Below are 17,613 nucleotides of genomic sequence, written 5' to 3'. Positions count from 1 at the left end.
TTGCCTCTTGAGGGTATTCTAGCTCTTCAGTAGAACAGCTCTTTGGATGATTCCTTTTGGCTTCTTCATCTCACTTGATTCTCCTTGTCTATGGCAGTACTTTCTCATATATTGGGATTGAGAGCTGAAGTTTGAGTTTTTCTTTTCCTTGTTCTAGTGATTTCTGAGAAGAGGGCAGAAAGTGTTTCTTCTGCCGTCTCTTATTGGAAGTGAACTCATTAATTTTATATCAGCTTTTATTAGTTTCTGTCTCAAAAAATGAACTTTTTAAAAAAAGGATTTTATTTATTTGAGAGAGAGACAGATAGAGACAGAGCACAAGTGGGGTGGGCGGGCAGAGGGAGAGGGAGAAGCAGATTCCCCACTAAGCAGGGAGCCCAATGCAGGGCTTGATCCCAGGACCCCGAGATCATGACCTGAGCTGAGGGCAGACACTTAACCGACTGAGCCATCCAGGTGCCCCTCAAAAAATGAATTTTTCCTTACATCCTCCAATTCTGAGGCTTTTTTTTTCCCATATGTAGTCAGTACACCTGAAATTATGACTACATACACACTGAAGTATTTTTCTTGCTTAATTTTTGTTTTATGTTCTTCTAGGGACGATCCACCAACACATTCTCAACCAGACAGTGATGATGAGGCAGAAGAAATACAGGTTGGTTCAAAAAAATAATCCATTCTATAGACTGTTGTAAATTAAATGAGCCCTGAAATGGTTCTGATGTTTATGTATTAGCATACATTCGGTAAGGTGAGAAATTACATGAAAACCTCACTTTGACATGTAGTTTGTCTTCAGAAAGAGATGTCTTGTATTTATGTATCATTTTTAGATGGAGCATTGCTTTTTGGAAGCCCAGTACACTATCGACGTTTAATATTTTGTTTCTGTCCTCTTCATGCAGTGGTCGGATGATGAGAACACGGCTACGCTTACGGTAAGAGCAGAGCCATGCCAGTGTGGGGACAGCCTCACATTGTCACATAGGGTGCTTCAGGGTTTCAATACACATCCCTCTCAATTCTCTCTTACTGTTTTAAATGCATGTTTCTTTGTTGGCTTTGATTTATTATTTTGGAAAATAACTTGAATCATTGTTCGTTGGCAAACGTGGCCTTGCCCTTCTTTCCCTTTGATTTCAAAGGAAATATTTTAAGTCCATAGTTGGTGCTTTGACTTGTTTCTTTTGAGCTCTGAAAGAAGTAATCAAGCCTAACATTGAACTTTGAGGTTCCCAGATCTGCAGAACCTAAAGTGAAATCTATAGTCACTTATTCAAGTATATTTAAATGGCATAAAAATTATAGTTTCTTTCAAGTGAGAGTAGAGAAGTGTGTGTCTTTAACCAGTATCTTATATAAAAATGTAGAAGTCGATTAAGTATATTATAGTCTTTCAGGATAAAAATGCTGTTGTCTAATTCAACTTGAAATATATTTTTAATAAAAATATTTTTTTAAAGAATGAGTGAAGTAAAACATGTATTTCTAAAAAATAGTAGATAAATGAAGCTTTTTATACCTTGATATAAAAGAGAAAGCTTTTTATAAAATTCCCTGCAAATATATGTAAAGGCACAAGGGAAACTAGTTTTAGGGAAGGTTATATTCTAATACAATTCTAAATAAGAAGATACTTCTGTTTATTTTAATGGAAGAGACCTGGTATCCACAGTACAAGAAAAGTAAGTGGAGATGCCTAAACCAATATATTTCCTTAGGTATAAAAAGCATGCCAACATGTGCAGAAAGGGAAAGTGTCTGTGGTTTATTTTACTCTGGATATCATGCAAATCAGTCACTCTCCATTTCTGAAAATCCTGTTCAGTTAAACATGCTTGTTATCTCCTATATTCAGGGCACTATAGTGGATTCTGAACAAAGATGAATTTGGTTTGATATGCCGTTAGGGAGTTTATAAACCAGCAGGGAAAGTAGACACTGAGAGGAGTGTCTACTCCACACTCCTCTCAGTGTGGGAGTAGATGACAAAGTGCTATCAGAACAGAGAGAACAGTTAGAACTGAGGTCATCTAGAAATGGGTAAAGGGAGACATGATATTTGACCTGGACCCTTAAAGTGGTGAGGATTATCAGTGCCAACTCATGCTTTCTAATACATGGTTAGATAGGGAAATTAATAATTTACGTGTATGTATCTACCAAACTCCATTCACTAAGGATGGAAGCAGTGATACAGTGACATCATGGTAACAGTGAGTATACCTAGTGCCCTGATCTTGGTTTCTAGATACCTTCTCCACGAAAAGTAATTGAGGCTCCTTTGAGAAAGTCAAGACTGGGGGTAGGAAAGTGAAGATGAACTTGTGATAGCTTGTGTCAGAAAGTAAGAATGAGGCAGACATGACAGAAAGGATGCAGAGACCAGCTCAAATGGATTCCCACTGGCCAAACAGCTGAGTGTCAAAACAGGGATGTTAGTGGAATATAACCATTTGCTAAGATCAGTGGTCTGTGATCCCATACCAACAAATAAATGGTTATATTAAATAAATGGGAGCAGAAGGGAAAGCCTTTTATAGTAGGAAAGGCACCAGCTCACAAATGTAGAAGGAATTATAGAATTGGAAATCACCATTTGGTAACCATCACAGTAATAATTGATGGAATAGATGTTAGAACTCGTGGGTGAGTATTTGATGGGAAAGAGGACCCTGGAATATTCTCAAGGTATTTCCACCAAAATTACTTATTAACTATAAAGAGGAAAATAGTAACTTTACGGTAGAAAGACCTGGTAGCCAAGTGATCGGCATTAACCTTGTCAGTGATGGGACAGACCTACTACATTGTGTGCCTCCTGATACGATGCACTAAGAAGGACACATCACCTGCCAAACATGCATAACCTAAATCTGATGAGGAAACCTCCAGCAAATGCAACTTTTTGGAAATTATATAGAATAACTGCCAGTACTCTTCAAAAATGTCAAGGTCATGAAAGGTAAAGGACAACAGAAAGAAGGACTGTTACAGATTAAAGATTGAGCAGACATGACAGCTAAATTCGGTGGTGTGATTCTAGACTGGATCCTCAGAAAGAAATGTTTTTCTTTTGCTAAAAAAGACATTATTGGGAAAATGGGTACATTTTGAGTAAGATCTGTAAATCTGGTATTCTATCAGTGTTAGTTCCCTGATTTTGATAATTTTGCTAGGTTCTGTAAAAGAATGTCACGCTCTTTTAGGAAACATACTGAAGTATTTGGGGGTAAAAGCGCATTGTGACTTCTACTTTTAAGAATGTAAGAAAAAATTTGTTTTATATATGCATACGTATAAATAAATGCACACATCTGCATAGATTTGTAAGGTCCATGGTTTGGGGTGGGGAAGGATAGGACAAACTTGGTAAATGCCTGGCAGAAGAGTATATGGAACTTCTTGTTACTCTTCTTTTATGCTTCTGAAAGTCTGAAATTGTTTCAAAATAAAAAGTTACTAAAGTGGTTTGGGTTTCGCCGGGTGGAACTAGATGTTGTTGAGCAGGGGAACATTCATGGCAGACCACTCTCAGTGAGGTATGTGGGCCAAGACCCAAGGAGGGATATATAAGCTTTGACGAGTGGTAATAGTCCGTTAATCTAGTACAGAAACCTGGAATTACAAATGGGAAAACACTGTTGAGGGGGTTAAATCTCAAAAGTGAGAGCAGTTTGTTAGAAGTATACATATCAATAACAGCAGTTATGTTAAGTTTTTAAAATGCTGTAATTTATGGACAGGCACGTATGATCATTAAGTATAAATTATGACTCTAGAAGAATATGCCCAAGTCTGTAATTCTGATTGCCTGTGGGGAGGGGAAGGGTTAGGATTAGGGAGGAGAGTGAGGAGGTAAGAAGCTTCATTTGTATTGTAACCTTGTTCCCTTAAGAAATTTAAAGGTCTGGGTTAAGTATACCAAATTGAATGGATACAGGAATACAGGTATACATTTTTTTTGTATATTTTAAACATTTCATGATTTAAAAAACAAAAAAAGAAATACCCTTTCTGGATGGGTATGGTAGGTGTAGTTGGAAAGACAGGAGTTTGGATCACAGAAAGTCGCCAGATATGATAAAAAATGTAGATTTTTATCAATCACAACAGGAACCTTTTCCTGGAAAACTGAGGTGTATTGCATATTTGAAATCAACTTGAGCTAGGAACTTAAAAGAATCCTATTAGTTAAATCTGTTGAAAGGTAATTTTCAGAAAAAGGTAGAGTCGTGATTCCCATATTGATATAAAAATCTTTAACATATGTTGAAGGTTTTATTTAGCTCATGAGGGATCTAGGCAGATGTGTTAACTGGTTCCAAAGAGAATCCAAAGGACAGACACATGTATAGATTAGAAATATTGAAATGAATACATAAATGAGGCAGAATTGGTTTTGCCTCCCTCATGGGTGGGGGGAGGGAAGTCAACTGGTTCACTCTCAGGCAGGATAGAATTTTTATGTCCATAGAAATACTTTTCATTGTTATCACTTACCTACGGTTTTCCAAATTATAAAACAGCTCATAGACCTAGCTAGAGTCAGGGAACCTGGGTGGCTCAGTAGGTTAAGTGACTGCCTTCGGCTCAGGTCATGATCCTGGGGTCTGAGGATTGAGTCCCGACATGGGCTCCTTGCTCAGCAGGGAGTCTGCTGCTCCCTCTGACCCTCCCCCATCTTGTGCTCTCTCTCATTCTCTCTCTCTCAAATAAATAAATAAAATCTTAAAAAAAAAAAAAAAAGACCTAGCTAGAATCAGATAATCCAGAGGGCGTGCTGTAGGTAGATAGTAGAGTCTTCCACTGAAGCACACATTTTTCTCCACAATACTTAAACTTCTTATAATTTAAATTTGTTTTGGGATCTTTGTAGCAGGATTTCCTGAAGTTGAATAATTTGAATATGTGAGGTAATCTGTCACCTCTCGAAATATAATACATAAATATAAAGCAATGTGAAATTTTATGGGTTAGGAAAATTAAATTGTTTTGTCTTTGAAGATTGAACCCCTTCATGTTGTAAAATTTGTATAACTACACCGTTCATGAAAATACTGCTAATGCAGATTTTAGATAAGTGTTTTTATGGATAGAATCCTAGCCGAGACACATCAGCAACTTCAGCAGATCATAAGGAAATTACTGGCTTAACATAGATCATAATTCCTTCTCATGGGGAGAGCCAAATGGTAGGTAAAGGACTCAGGCTGTTACTCATTTTGAAAGCCTCTGTGAATGGCTGCTGTTTGATTTCCTGTGTCTAAGCTGAAGATGTCACACGGAAGATGGGCACGGTGGCAGATACTAAAGATGCTGCCAGCCTGTCTAGAGATCATAGACATCTGTAGCAGAAAGGAAGGAGGTCCAGTCAGCTGTGATTTCTCCCTTCTTTACTCACTAGCTTACTGCTTAAAGCTGGTTTCTAGTTTGGGGGATAGGTCACCTTTTGTTTTAAACTGACATTTTTTGGTCTTTTTCCAGTCTTTTTTCCAGACTCTTAACACAGTTTTCTCTCCGTCGTAACTGGATTAGATTAAGGGGGTCAACAGAAGCCATTTGATTTATTTTTGCAGCGTGTAGTTTGGCTCATTCTAGACCTGGTCTAACTTTTTTCCCCTACGGAAGAACTTGTCATTACTGGACTTTTTCAAAATTTGCAGTTGCCCAGTAGAGGGCGGCAGATATAAAGGGATAATGTGACTGTAGCAAACCTGTTAATATTTTTGTATTCTGTCCCCTGCAGGCTCCACGTCCGATTCTCTTAGTCCTTTTCTCTGCTAATGTTCGTGTGCTCCTTAGCTAGGGACGTAAGGCTCGCAGAAGAGTGTTTCTTCACGCTATTTCTCTTTGCTTCCTGGTTGAAATGACACTTAGGAACGTTTTGGTTACTTGCTTATATAAAATGTGCATTTTAAAGTTAACCAAAAAGGAAAGAACATTTTAACTGCACCATGGTCCTATTTTTGAGTTTTGTTTATATTAAAACTTGTCTGGAAATAGCAGTGTTTAAATACAGTTAAGCACATCATTTATTTCTCATTTTCATGAAGGCTTTTGGGGATATGTCCAAGAATCTTTTCCTCTAGATGGAAAGGCTTCTGGCCCTTTAAATGTGAGGTGTTACTTTGAAACTTTGGAGTATGGGTACAGGTGACATTCTGTCTGTCTCTTTTCACTTAATATGTTGGTTTTGTACGTGTTAAGAGAACCATTCAGTCCTTCCTCACGTCCCCAGATGCCTCTTGACATCTGTCTTTTTAGCTTCATGGGTTTTGATTGTTTTGGAAAGTACCATTTGGGCACTTGTTATTTTTTTTCCCTTTCTGGTAAATACTTGATCATTCATTTTGTTTAGCTCATTCAGAAATTCTGATAGTGATTCGTATTCTGACTTATTTTTAACATGCTTAATTGTTTAACCTTGAGATTTTGATCTTGTTTTCTGTGTTTATTGTGATGTTATCAACCTGCCCAAATGATTTCTCCTTTCTCTCTGTAGGCACCGGAATTTCCAGAGTTCACCACGAAAGTCCAAGAAGCTATCAATTCCCTGGGGGGCAGTGTATTTCCTAAGCTTAACTGGAGTGCCCCAAGGGTACGAACACATCAGTAAATCTCTCTCTTACTGTTTGAATATTCTTTGTTTTGCTATTCATTTCTTTTTATATCCCCACAGAGGGTTTAATTTTATTCCTAATTCTAGGGAAAACACTGCAGAATTTATTTTTATTTCCCCCTTCTACTTTTCCTGATTTCCTAAGTCTGTAAAATACTATATATTTTGCCAAAAGACAGTTGCAGCCTCTTGTGTTGCTGATTGTGCTAGAATCTGATTAAGGCCGTTCTCTGCCCCTTTCAAAACTTCAGCTGTCCAGTGTATCAGAGAAATTTTTCTCTGTTGAAAAATAATGAAAATTAAAATGTCACAGGACCTAGACATAGAGCCATTCGGGACATCAGCTGACATTTTCTTAAATCGTGTTTTATCATTATGACATTGCATTGACAAGATTTTTTAAGTCAAGGTCTATGGAAAAATTTGCTCTTTTTTCTAATCTAGTGGAAAACAATTATGGCAGCAGAGTTCATTAAGGAATCAAAGACTTACTTGCATTTTCAAAAATCATCCCATGGGCCTTTCTTTTCTTATTCTAAAACGAATGACAAATTGTACCTCATCTAGCCTTTATTTTAACTGATGAAAATTAGTTACACATGTACATCATTTAAATTTTTAAAAGATCTGGACTCTTGTTCCCTAAACCAGCAGGTCCTGACACTTCCTTTGCTTTGCCATTTCTCACTCCTCAGAGGGAACTGCTGTCCTTGTTTCAGTTCATTCTTTTGTTATTTTCCTCTACGACTTTATCCTTTAACTACCGATACTCATTATTGCTGCCCACTCAGGAACGAGAAGATTCCACTCTCTCATCTCCCATTCCCGCTGCTTTATACTCTGCTCTCCTCATTTGAGTACTGTCGTGTTTCGTTTAGGTCAGGATGCAGTGTTTCTGACACTCTGGTGATGCAGACTGTGCACGTCTGATAATTACTGTATAGGATGACTTCGTGTTCTTGTTCACCCTTTGTTTTCCCTGGAATTCATGGTTTTCTACGCGTCTACTGTTATTTCACTGGAATTAAATCTCTGGTCAGTGTACCATTCTCAACCAGAAGTTCATCGTCTTTTTCACTGGGAGGAATTGTAAAGAAGTTATTATAAAGAAGTTATTAAAACTCATTTTTAGTTCGTATATGAGCACTAATTTGAATCATTTTTTACTGCTGAACTGGGCTGAGGTTTTCCACTTAAGGATGGTGGATTATTTGTGGTTTGAAGTTATTCATTTGTTCATTTATATTTTATTTTTGTGTGCCTACCATGTGCCACTGCTTTCTTTCACGTGTGGATAATTCATTTTTTGCAATCATTTGTTTTCTCAAAATTAGATTACTGCCCTGTGTCTGATCTATGGGAGCAGTATGTTTAATAAATGACGTAATAAATGTCATTGTTAGGCATGTTTTGCTAAGCTTTGTGCCCAGTGTGCCTGCAGTTCTTACCTTTTTCTGGTTTGTATGTATGAGACGTTCAGCATTGAAAACTGCGGTGGTGCAGAATGTTTCATCTCTTCCCTCTCTGATCTGGTAGACATGGGGCTGAACTGTCCAGTCCTCACATTTCAGGAGTCCCAGCTGTCACTGCCCAGAAGCAAGAAGAGAAAAAGTGTCTTCTTTTTCTTAGAGAGTAGCTGGTCAGGCTCTTTCTTTACACCTTGATCTTTTAGCTCAAGTGTCCGCACTTCTCATACTTCTTCACCCCTCTTTCATCATCAGAAGGGCAAACACAGGGAAGTGCTTGGGCCTGAGCGGGAAGGTGAGGACCTTAACAGCTCAGTGTTCGTAACCCAGCGTGCAGCATGCAGTGGCCCTACACTCAGTCTTTCAGAAGTGTGATTTGACATTGGATAGTATAGCTAAAATGTCTCACCTGAACTTTTCTTTAAACGAAATGTGTGTTATCAGTTTTGTGTATAGGCCTGAGCCTCATACATAGCAACTGACTTGGAATATATGCTAAGTTGCATGTGCTTTATCATTATTTAGGATGCATACTGGATAGCAATGAACAGTTCTCTGAAATGTAAAACCCTCAGCGACATCTTTCTGTTGTTCAAGAGTTCTGATTTCATCACTCGTGACTTCACTCAGCCGTAAGTATGTCTCTTCATCTCCCATGTCAGTAGTTTCTGTACTTACGAGAGTTTGGCTGAAGGCGAAATCCCATTGCTTCTAGTACTGTTAAAAACAACAGTTCCGGGGCGCCGGGGTGGCTTAGTCAGTTAAGTGTCTGCCTTCAGCTTAGGTCATGATCTCCCCGTTCTGGGGTTGAGCCCCACGTCTGGCTCCCTGCTTAGTGGGGAGTCTGCTTCTCCCTCTTCCTCTGCCCCTCTACCCCGCTTGTGCTCTGTCTCTATATCTCTCTGTCTGTCTCTCAAATAAATAAATAAATAAAATCTCTTAAAAAAACCCATAACAACACAATAGCAGTTCCATATAACAAGTCCTATTAAAGTAGACCTTTCTTTTCCTTTGATGGTAAATGCGCTGCAATGAATATTCGTAAATATCAAGGGCTTTCTTTGTATCTGCCCATTAAATATTTTGGTAATTTTTTTCTCATTATAAAATCAATATATGCTTATAGAAAAACAAAATTAGAAATTTGAACTAAACAAAAACAGGAAATATAGAAGCACCCATGACCTCACCACAGTTAGTTTTATGTCCTTCCAGAATTCTTTCTTTTTTTTACGTATAATATAGATATACCTGTGTCTAACCATATTCTGATATTTTAACACAGAAATGGGATCACGTAGTTCATCTTGCTTAGTAGCCTGCAGTATAGAGCTAACATCTTTACGTGTCGTATATGCATCATTGTTTAAAATTACTTTAATGCATTCCACTGGATAGCTACAGCATGATTTGTTTGATCAGTCTTGTATTTGTAAATAGTTCTATAGTGAATATCCCTGAGCTAAATTTTTATGCATGTTCCTAATTTTTTTCCTAGAATAAATTTCAGGAAATGGAATTGCTGTTTTCCTTTCTTTGCCAGTTACTCTTTAGCTAAAGAACTCATAGGCAGGTAACCCACCTCCACCGTTGACCTGCCGGTGACTCTTTATGCTCTCTCATTCTGTCATCAAATAGGTATTCTTCTAGATTTCCCATCCTACCCATCATAAACAAACCAGTTATCGCACTTAAACTACTACTTAAACCAATGTCTAAAGTAAGGCATATCACAAAATCCAGCAACTAAGCGGGTGAATAGGGGTGCAAATACTGTGTACCTATGCCACTTCTTCCCCGTCCGTCTATGTCGTCTGCCCTGCCCATTCACCCCATTTCAGCTTCAGACCCTTTTTTGAGGAGAAGCCTGGCACAAAAAAATAAACTCACTGCATGTCAGTTGTGCACCTGGTCTTTGGCCTCTGAGTTCTGCAGCTTGGGCGTTGGTTTTAGTATTATAATAACGAATGAAGTTCGGTGTTAATAAATGAGTCTGGTTAAATTCTAAGTTTATTATAAAAGGGGTTTACCTGTATCGATACTTCTGGCTCATTTACAGAGAAAAGCTTTATATTGTTTTCGTATTTCATTGTCCACCTTTTGTGGTCACAGTGGCACAGACATTAGTAGGTGTTTGGCGGCCCTTGTTTAGTAATAATGCTGTGGCATTTCCGTTCTAGGAGAGTCCCTCTGATTTGAGGAAGTCGTCGCTGTCTTCTTTGTCCATTATAAAGCTTTTAAATATCTAATGCTTTAAGTAAAGGGGCCTTAAACTATATTACATTAAAAATGCTCTGTACTTGCTAGTTATCAGATAGGGGTTTCCATGTACCTTTAACACTAGTTGCAGTGAGAGTATGAAGACATCTTTTCCTTTTCAAAAATTACTGTAAGTCGCTTTTAATTTTCTGTGGCTGATGGTTTTTTAAGTCATCTTTGCATCTTGGTGAACTGCTGCTGCTCCCTAGCCCACCTCTTTCTCTTTGTCCTGCATGAATCTAACAGTAGTCCAGGAGAAGGTAGAAATACCAGTCAGTTGTTTGGCCTTCTGTGCTCTTTGACTTTTGCCTGGGAGGGAGGTTAAGGCAGCAAGTGAATTTGAGGCCTTGGATTAAGAGTGTTTACCCACAGAATACCATGCTTCTCCTAGTCTAAATAATTGGGAGTTGGCAGAAACAAAACCCAAGCACCGAGCTTGTAGCCTTTCAGCTGGCCGGCTCTAATGAGTCACCTTCTTCTGGAAGTATTTGTCAGTAGGAGGCCGCAGAGCTGTAAGTCTTATCACCATAAAAATCTGTATTGATAGGATCTTTAGTGAAAGATGAACTTTTGTCTCATAGGCCTTTCAGGAGCCTTGAAAGATTAAATTCGGAGTGTAATTCTTTAATTTAGACAGGATTGTGTCAATGATTTAATCTCTTTCCTTCTATCGGTTGGAAAATCGAGGCCTAAATCTGCTTGGTCATTTGTTCCCACAAACTAGTTAGTAGAACCAAAACCAGAATATAATTTCCATAATGCCTTTCTAAATGGTTTCTGTATTTTCTCTTAGTAAAGTCATAAATTCCTCCTTTTAAAAATGCTTCAAATTAAAATAGAGAATATCATAAAGAATTTAATTTTGTAAGAATTTATTATATAATAAAAATGTTATAAATAAAAACAGTAAATATAAATGTAAATTATAAAAAGACTTTATGGAGTTATTATATAATTATCTGTGATATGTGTAAGATTATATAATATTATAAAAGTGACATCATATTGTTTTTATTATTTTGGGGCTTACCTCAAAAAAAGAAAGATATGCCAGTCAGGATTGCAAGCTAACAGTAGGCCAACTAAAAGTAGTTTACACATTCAGAATTTTAAAAAATATATTATTTAATAAGGACTCTGGAGCGTGGGTATTTCTGGGGTTAATTGAGCTGCTTTTCAAGGTCTCCAAGGAGCCAGGCTCTTCCAGTTTTTCCCCTATGCTCATGCTTGGCTTACTGGTGTGGTATTTGGGATTATCACCTACTGGTTTCAAGATTGCTGTTACAGTTCTGGGCATCACGTGAAGACGTGACAGTATCTGAACCTAAAATAGAAGAGTGGTGTGTTTCCTCTCACTACTCTCTGTATGTGAGCAAATAAAGCATTCTGGAAGCTACCCAGGAGACTTCCTGTCAGGCTCATTGGCCGCATAGTGACCCAGCCTAATCCAGCCGTTGGCAGAGGGAACAGAAATGTAATGACTGGTTTAGACCGGGGCTGTCAGACGTTAGCACGCATCAGGATCATCTGAGGGCTTTGATGAAACACAGATGGCTGGTCCCCTCCCTGAGGTTCTGGCTCAGTAGGCTGGGAGTGGGGCCCGAGAATAGAATTTCTAAGAAGTTCCCAGGTTACCCTCATGAGGCTTGGGGAGGCCCACGCCTTGAGGACTGCTTAGATTAAGCAGCACGTGCATCCCCTGGATTCCTGAGGGGACTGAGAGTACAAGTGCTTCCTGATGGAGCAGCCACAATTGTGTTAGCAAGGATGCAGGTCGGGAAGAGCTCGCGGGAGAACAGCAGCACTATCTGCCACAGTTGTGAGCTGATACAGATTATTAAGTACTCTTATTTTTCCTGTTCCTCAAAACTGGTTATCGTACACAGGAAGCTTTAAAAAGTGGAAGTTGAAGTATGACACGTTTAACACAATCTGTCGCACTAGACTCACTGAGTGAACTGTTTGCCCAGATATAAACATTTTATGTGGTTAGACTTGTTGAGTCTCAAGGCTGCTTTCAGCAATTATTTTATTGATTAAGTGTCACTTCAGTAGGCCAAGGCAAGAAAATAATATCCGGTATTCAATTGGCATTTGGAAGGAAGGGCTGAGCGGGTGAAAAAATTAATCCATTAAGTGTTTCTCTGAGGGATTTGTCACCCACAAGATAAATTTGATTAGAGGTTAGGAAATTTCCCTTGTCTTAGTAATTTAACTCAGCTATGCTTGACGTAATTTGTATGCATTCTTAAGATTATCACAAAACTGGTTATTAATCCTAAAAGTCAGCAAGTAGTCTCAGGAGTAAAATTTTGTGTGTAAGTTGGGCCTGACTGAACCTTTACCTTGTGATTTTTAGGGCCCATTTAATGAGATGACACTTTTTCTGCTGTAAGTTATTTTAATTTTAGATAGCATATTTTATCTCTTTTTGAAGAAGAATTCTATGAAAAATCAAATGACGTACCCAACGATCCTTAGTTCATTATTGTTTACTTTTATCTTTGTTTTTCCACCACCAGTGAAATCTGGAACGGCATCTGTGCACCAGAACTCTTGGTTCTGTGGGTTCCTCATGAGCAATAGTCTCCAGCACCAGAACTTTAATGCTTAATGTTCCATGGCTCTGCAATTTTTTTCCTGCCCATAATTTACACTTTTTCTTATACTTAGCAAGTGTTTACTGTGAGGTATAAAGTAACCTTCCAGCTTTTAAAAAAAGCTTGCCAATGAGACTCGTGCCCTAGTAAATATCTAGGGTGGTAGGCCACTTTAAAACATTAATGATTGTGTTTACTGCCACTTCAGAAAGCTTTAATGAAGATGTTTTCTCACTACTTATAAAAATGGTGAAATTGTGATCTCAGCTAATGGACGTAGGTAATACCTAAGTTGCCTAGAGTAAATTCACATAGATATTAGTCTCAAAATATACCAATAGTGTGATTCTCCTTCCCCTGCTCCTGCCATGTGACTGGCCCAAATTAGAGGCCCAGTTCATACCGTTTGAGTAGGTAATATTGTAAATCTGTACGTCCAGTGCCAGAATCTCACCCCTTACCCCCGACACATAGGATTCATCTTCAACTTAAATGTTTTCCTCTAGCGTTGTCTCTGTTTTCATCTCCGTCTAGCTCTTTCTTGTACAGTGTATTTCTGAATTGTAGCACGGCTCAGCCCACTGCAGGCACATGCATCCTTTTCTAGGCGTCTCCTTCTTTCCTGGTAACAAAGCATGGGACACATTCTGCCCCATCCGTATACTAGAGTACATCCCTATATTCCTGATTGTGCTGCCCTCTGCTCCACACACCCACATCCTTATCATTGAACGTATTACATTTGTTCTTTTTCGTTGTGTGAACTGTTTGGAATGGCATGATAAAAACTTGTTGATTACAGTTATGAAGTTCACAGAAAAAAGTATGTCAATCTTAAGACATGTTTAGGGCATAATGAATAGGTCTATTTATGCTAAGACCTTGTGGCTGACAGGAAATGCAATTTTGTTGAAGTTGAGGGAATGAATTGGGAAGTAGCTTGAGTAGAAATGAAAGAAAAAAGATAGCCTTCTTGCCTGCCAGTGATCAGTGCTGGCCGAGCACAGTCCTTGCAGTTTTGGGCTAAAATTTTTTTTTTCTTTCTTTTCTTTCAAAAATTTGGATCTAGAACATTACTCTCAAAAATTCCTGTTTATTGGCTAATTTCAGAATGTTTTAAAAATACATTGGTATAATTTCATAGTAGCTTTCATCAGAATAGACTTTCGGGTTTTGTTGGTTTTTTTCCAAAATAAAATCTTTACTGTTTTTGTACCTGAGAATTTTTTTTAGTTTATAATTCCCATTGTAGATAACGTAACATTCATCATTTAATAACATTTATGTTTATTTGGAGTTTTAATGGCTAGCTAGAGGAACTATAATTATAATTCTATGTGGGAGCCTCCTTTCTATCCAGACCATAAAGCAGTGACTTTGATTTAATACTACTTTCTCTTGTTACCTTGTTGAAAATTTCAGTCAAAGTAATCTTCCAAGTTATAATAAAATATTTACCCAGGAAAAAATTTAGAAGTGGGATTTAAAAACACACTTGGACATGCGCAATAAGCTCATAAGTGTACATGAAAATTGTTAGTAAGTACTAATTATAGCTAGCCTGTTCAGGTTGGCAGAGATGTTCAAATGAGATTCAAAATGTTCTTATTTGTAATTATAAAAGAACTTTAAGAAACTGATCATTAATTTCTGGTTTTAGCTCAGTAGCAGGCTAAGATAACTTGAAAAAATCTTTTGTTACAAATTATCTAGAGATGCTGGGTAAAATATAAACTACAACAGAAAAATGCATAGCTGAATTCACGAGAAACAAAAGGCAAATCCCAGATGCAAGAAATTTAAAGAGCATGGAAAATCAGAAGGTTAGGTAGATAAGCCTCCTAGGGGTCGTTATCAGAGCCTATAAGGGACATAACTTTTAATCCCTTTATGGGATTGGGGCCAAGCATTAAGCCAAAATAAAGTGAGGATTTGGAAAAGAGACCGTTCTGCGCCTTCAGTAAAGATGAACAAGAAAAAAAATTCATCCATTGGCACAGTGACAGGGAAGCAGGACTGAATCCCCTTGGGCTTTGGGTTTTTCATTTTTAATGAAACGTCAGGCCTATATTTCATTATGAACTTTGGGAAACAGAATTTGAACCACCTGCCTGTTGGAGATCTCCCATTAACTAAGAAATTAATGTAAAAAAGTCAGTCCTCCAGTCATTTTTACTTTCGAGGCACCTAGAAGATGCAAATACCGAGTGCCCTGGGAAGACTCAGCAACGCAGGCCTCATGGGACCCCCAGAGAAATGAGCCGGACCAAATAGGCGCTCATGTAGAAATACCAAGATCCGCGAGAAAACAGTCGATCATGCCTCAAGATGAGACAGCAGATGAGAGGAGGAAGTAGAGCTGTACCAATTTAAAATAACAGAAGTCTCAAAGATAATATAAAGGAAGTGTTTTAATTAATTAAACTCATAAAAAGAATTGAGACTCTTAGAACAGGTTTTAGGTACATGAATTTATATATAAGGATTGTAAAAATTCCAGTGTTGTTAGTACCCTCATTATCTTACTCATTTTTGCTTCTTAAACCTACCTCCTCCAGAATGTAAGTGGGTAAATATTCACACACAGCATTCTTTGCAGTAATTCAGCTAAGCTCTTGAAAATGCTATTACTGACCTTTACATTCAGGCTTAACTAGCTGGCTTTGCACTCTTCTCTTGCGGGAACCGTACTGGGCCATCTGGTTAATCATCTTAATAAGAAAAATCCTTATACAATAATCTCACACACCACAGACATTCTCACTTCTACTTTCTGAAACTAACCAGGCTTTTAAAATAACATTAAATGTTAAACCAATCAACACTTAAAAAATAAATGTTATAGGATGGGAGAATGCAAATATGCATTAAAATGTATACCTGTTTTAAAGTAGCAATGTGAGGATTAACCAAGGGCTGAATCAGTATTGGTAGGAATATCAAAGCAGTGAAAACATTAGACAATGAAGGATCTGTGTTTTGGAATTGTGCCTTTTGGGTTTCCTGTAGTATTTTAAAAATAGATAGATATAGAACATCAATCTGTCTTGTTCTTTATAGAATAATAGTAACTATCCTCTGTTACCAGATTTACAAAAACTATGGCACCCACAGGATTAAATCACATTTCAAAAATGAGAATGGTAGTACTACACTAACCATTACAATAATGCCGTTATTTTGTTTATTCAAATTCCTTTGCCATTTCCCTCTTTCCATCTCCCTGTATGTTTTAGATACATTTAAATTAAGAAAAGATAGTTCAGTTTTATCATTGATAATGAACTATTGGTTAGTTGGAAGCCAAAATATTCCTTTTTTCTTCTTTCCTACTGAGGTATAATTGACATAATGTTATATTAGTTTCAGGTGTACAACATAGTGATTCCATATTTGTATATATTGTAAAACATAAAATATTAACTTTTAAAGTAAGCTTGAATTGGCTTATAAAAGCATTACATGTGCACTTTGTACTTTTATGTATTTTTTAATTTCTCAAAACTAAAAGAATAAAATTTGTATATATGTGTTTTAAGGATAAAAGGAATTTTTATAATAGAGTTCATAAAATAGCAATTTTTACTAATTAAAATGTTCAGACTGTTAAAATAGGAAAAAAGGCAAGGAATCTTTTGAAATGAAGAAAAATTTATTATGTGGAACTATTAAAGATAAGGACATTTTTTTAGATGTATCTGGTATTTATGGTGTTTTATTTTGGTTTTTTTCTAGCTGAAATCTGAGCTTTAACAGCAGCTCTTTTTTTTTTTTTTTTTTTTTTGAGAGAGTGCGTGTGCACGGTGGGGAGGGGCAGAGGCCGAGAGAGACAAGCAGACTCCACAGTGAGTGTGGGGCTCAGTCTTAAAACCCTGAGATCATGACCTAGGCTGAAATCAAGAGTCGGACACTTAACCGACTGAGCCACCCAGGCACCCCTAACAGCAGCTCTAGAACCTCCATCCTTGCCAGTTTAGTGCCCTCCCTACCACTTTCTTGATCTCTCACCTTTCAGAGCCTTGGTATCCTCATGTGATAAATTGATATTAATAGCACTTTCTCATAGGATTATTGGTGCCTGTTCATTAACACAGAGAAAACCCATTGTTTTTCAACAAAGCACATTGGGTGTACTTTTCTTTTTAATTCAGATTATATCTGTCCATGCCCAGTTGTTAGTAGGAATAAGGGTTCTTTTCTGAGAATCTCAGCCAACCAAATAAATTGGGATTGTTATTGTTTATAGTATAAATTACAAATGATTACAGAGAATTCTAACCTAATCAAATATTCAGGGGAATTGAAAAGCTTTTCAAACTCAGTTTTACTTGTAAATTGCTTAAGAGATCTTTAAAAGTATTTTTTGTTTTCTTTGCATGGGGTTTTTCTTTTTACTAAAAAGGTCTCTCGACTGCAAGTTTTGCTCACTCTTTAATTGTTGGTGTTCTCCAAGGTTCTGTCATCTGCCTGAGGTGATTGCTTCTGTTTACTTCCTCTACTTGAGCTCTTATACCTATGTGATTATGTAACTCCAGATAATTGTCTTCAACTCCTCCCTCTCTTTGAGTTTCCTTATTTCTGGTTGCTTCCTAGACATCTCTGTGTGGTTCTCCCAGGATGTCTCCCACTCTCCACATACAAACATAATTCTCTCCCATCTTTC

The 17,613-nt window shown here is 37.5% G+C and overlaps 1 protein-coding gene across 1 annotated transcript in view; it reads left to right on the top strand.

The window, feature by feature from the left end:
• Positions 1-17,613, top strand: part of CDC123 (cell division cycle 123) — a 59,399-nt gene that overhangs the window by 21,744 nt on the left and 20,042 nt on the right. Inside the window, exons 3-6 of the mRNA XM_008705440.2 lie at positions 601-658; positions 909-941; positions 6,509-6,604; positions 8,617-8,723. Coding sequence (XP_008703662.1) covers positions 601-658; positions 909-941; positions 6,509-6,604; positions 8,617-8,723 — 294 coding nt within the window. The remainder of the gene's footprint in view (positions 1-600; positions 659-908; positions 942-6,508; positions 6,605-8,616; positions 8,724-17,613) is intronic.

This window comes from Ursus maritimus, unplaced genomic scaffold, assembly GCF_017311325.1.
Source record: "Ursus maritimus isolate PB19 unplaced genomic scaffold, ASM1731132v1 scaffold_31, whole genome shotgun sequence".
NCBI lineage: Eukaryota > Metazoa > Chordata > Mammalia > Carnivora > Ursidae > Ursus > Ursus maritimus.
This window is presented reverse-complemented; position numbering and strand designations above follow the sequence as displayed.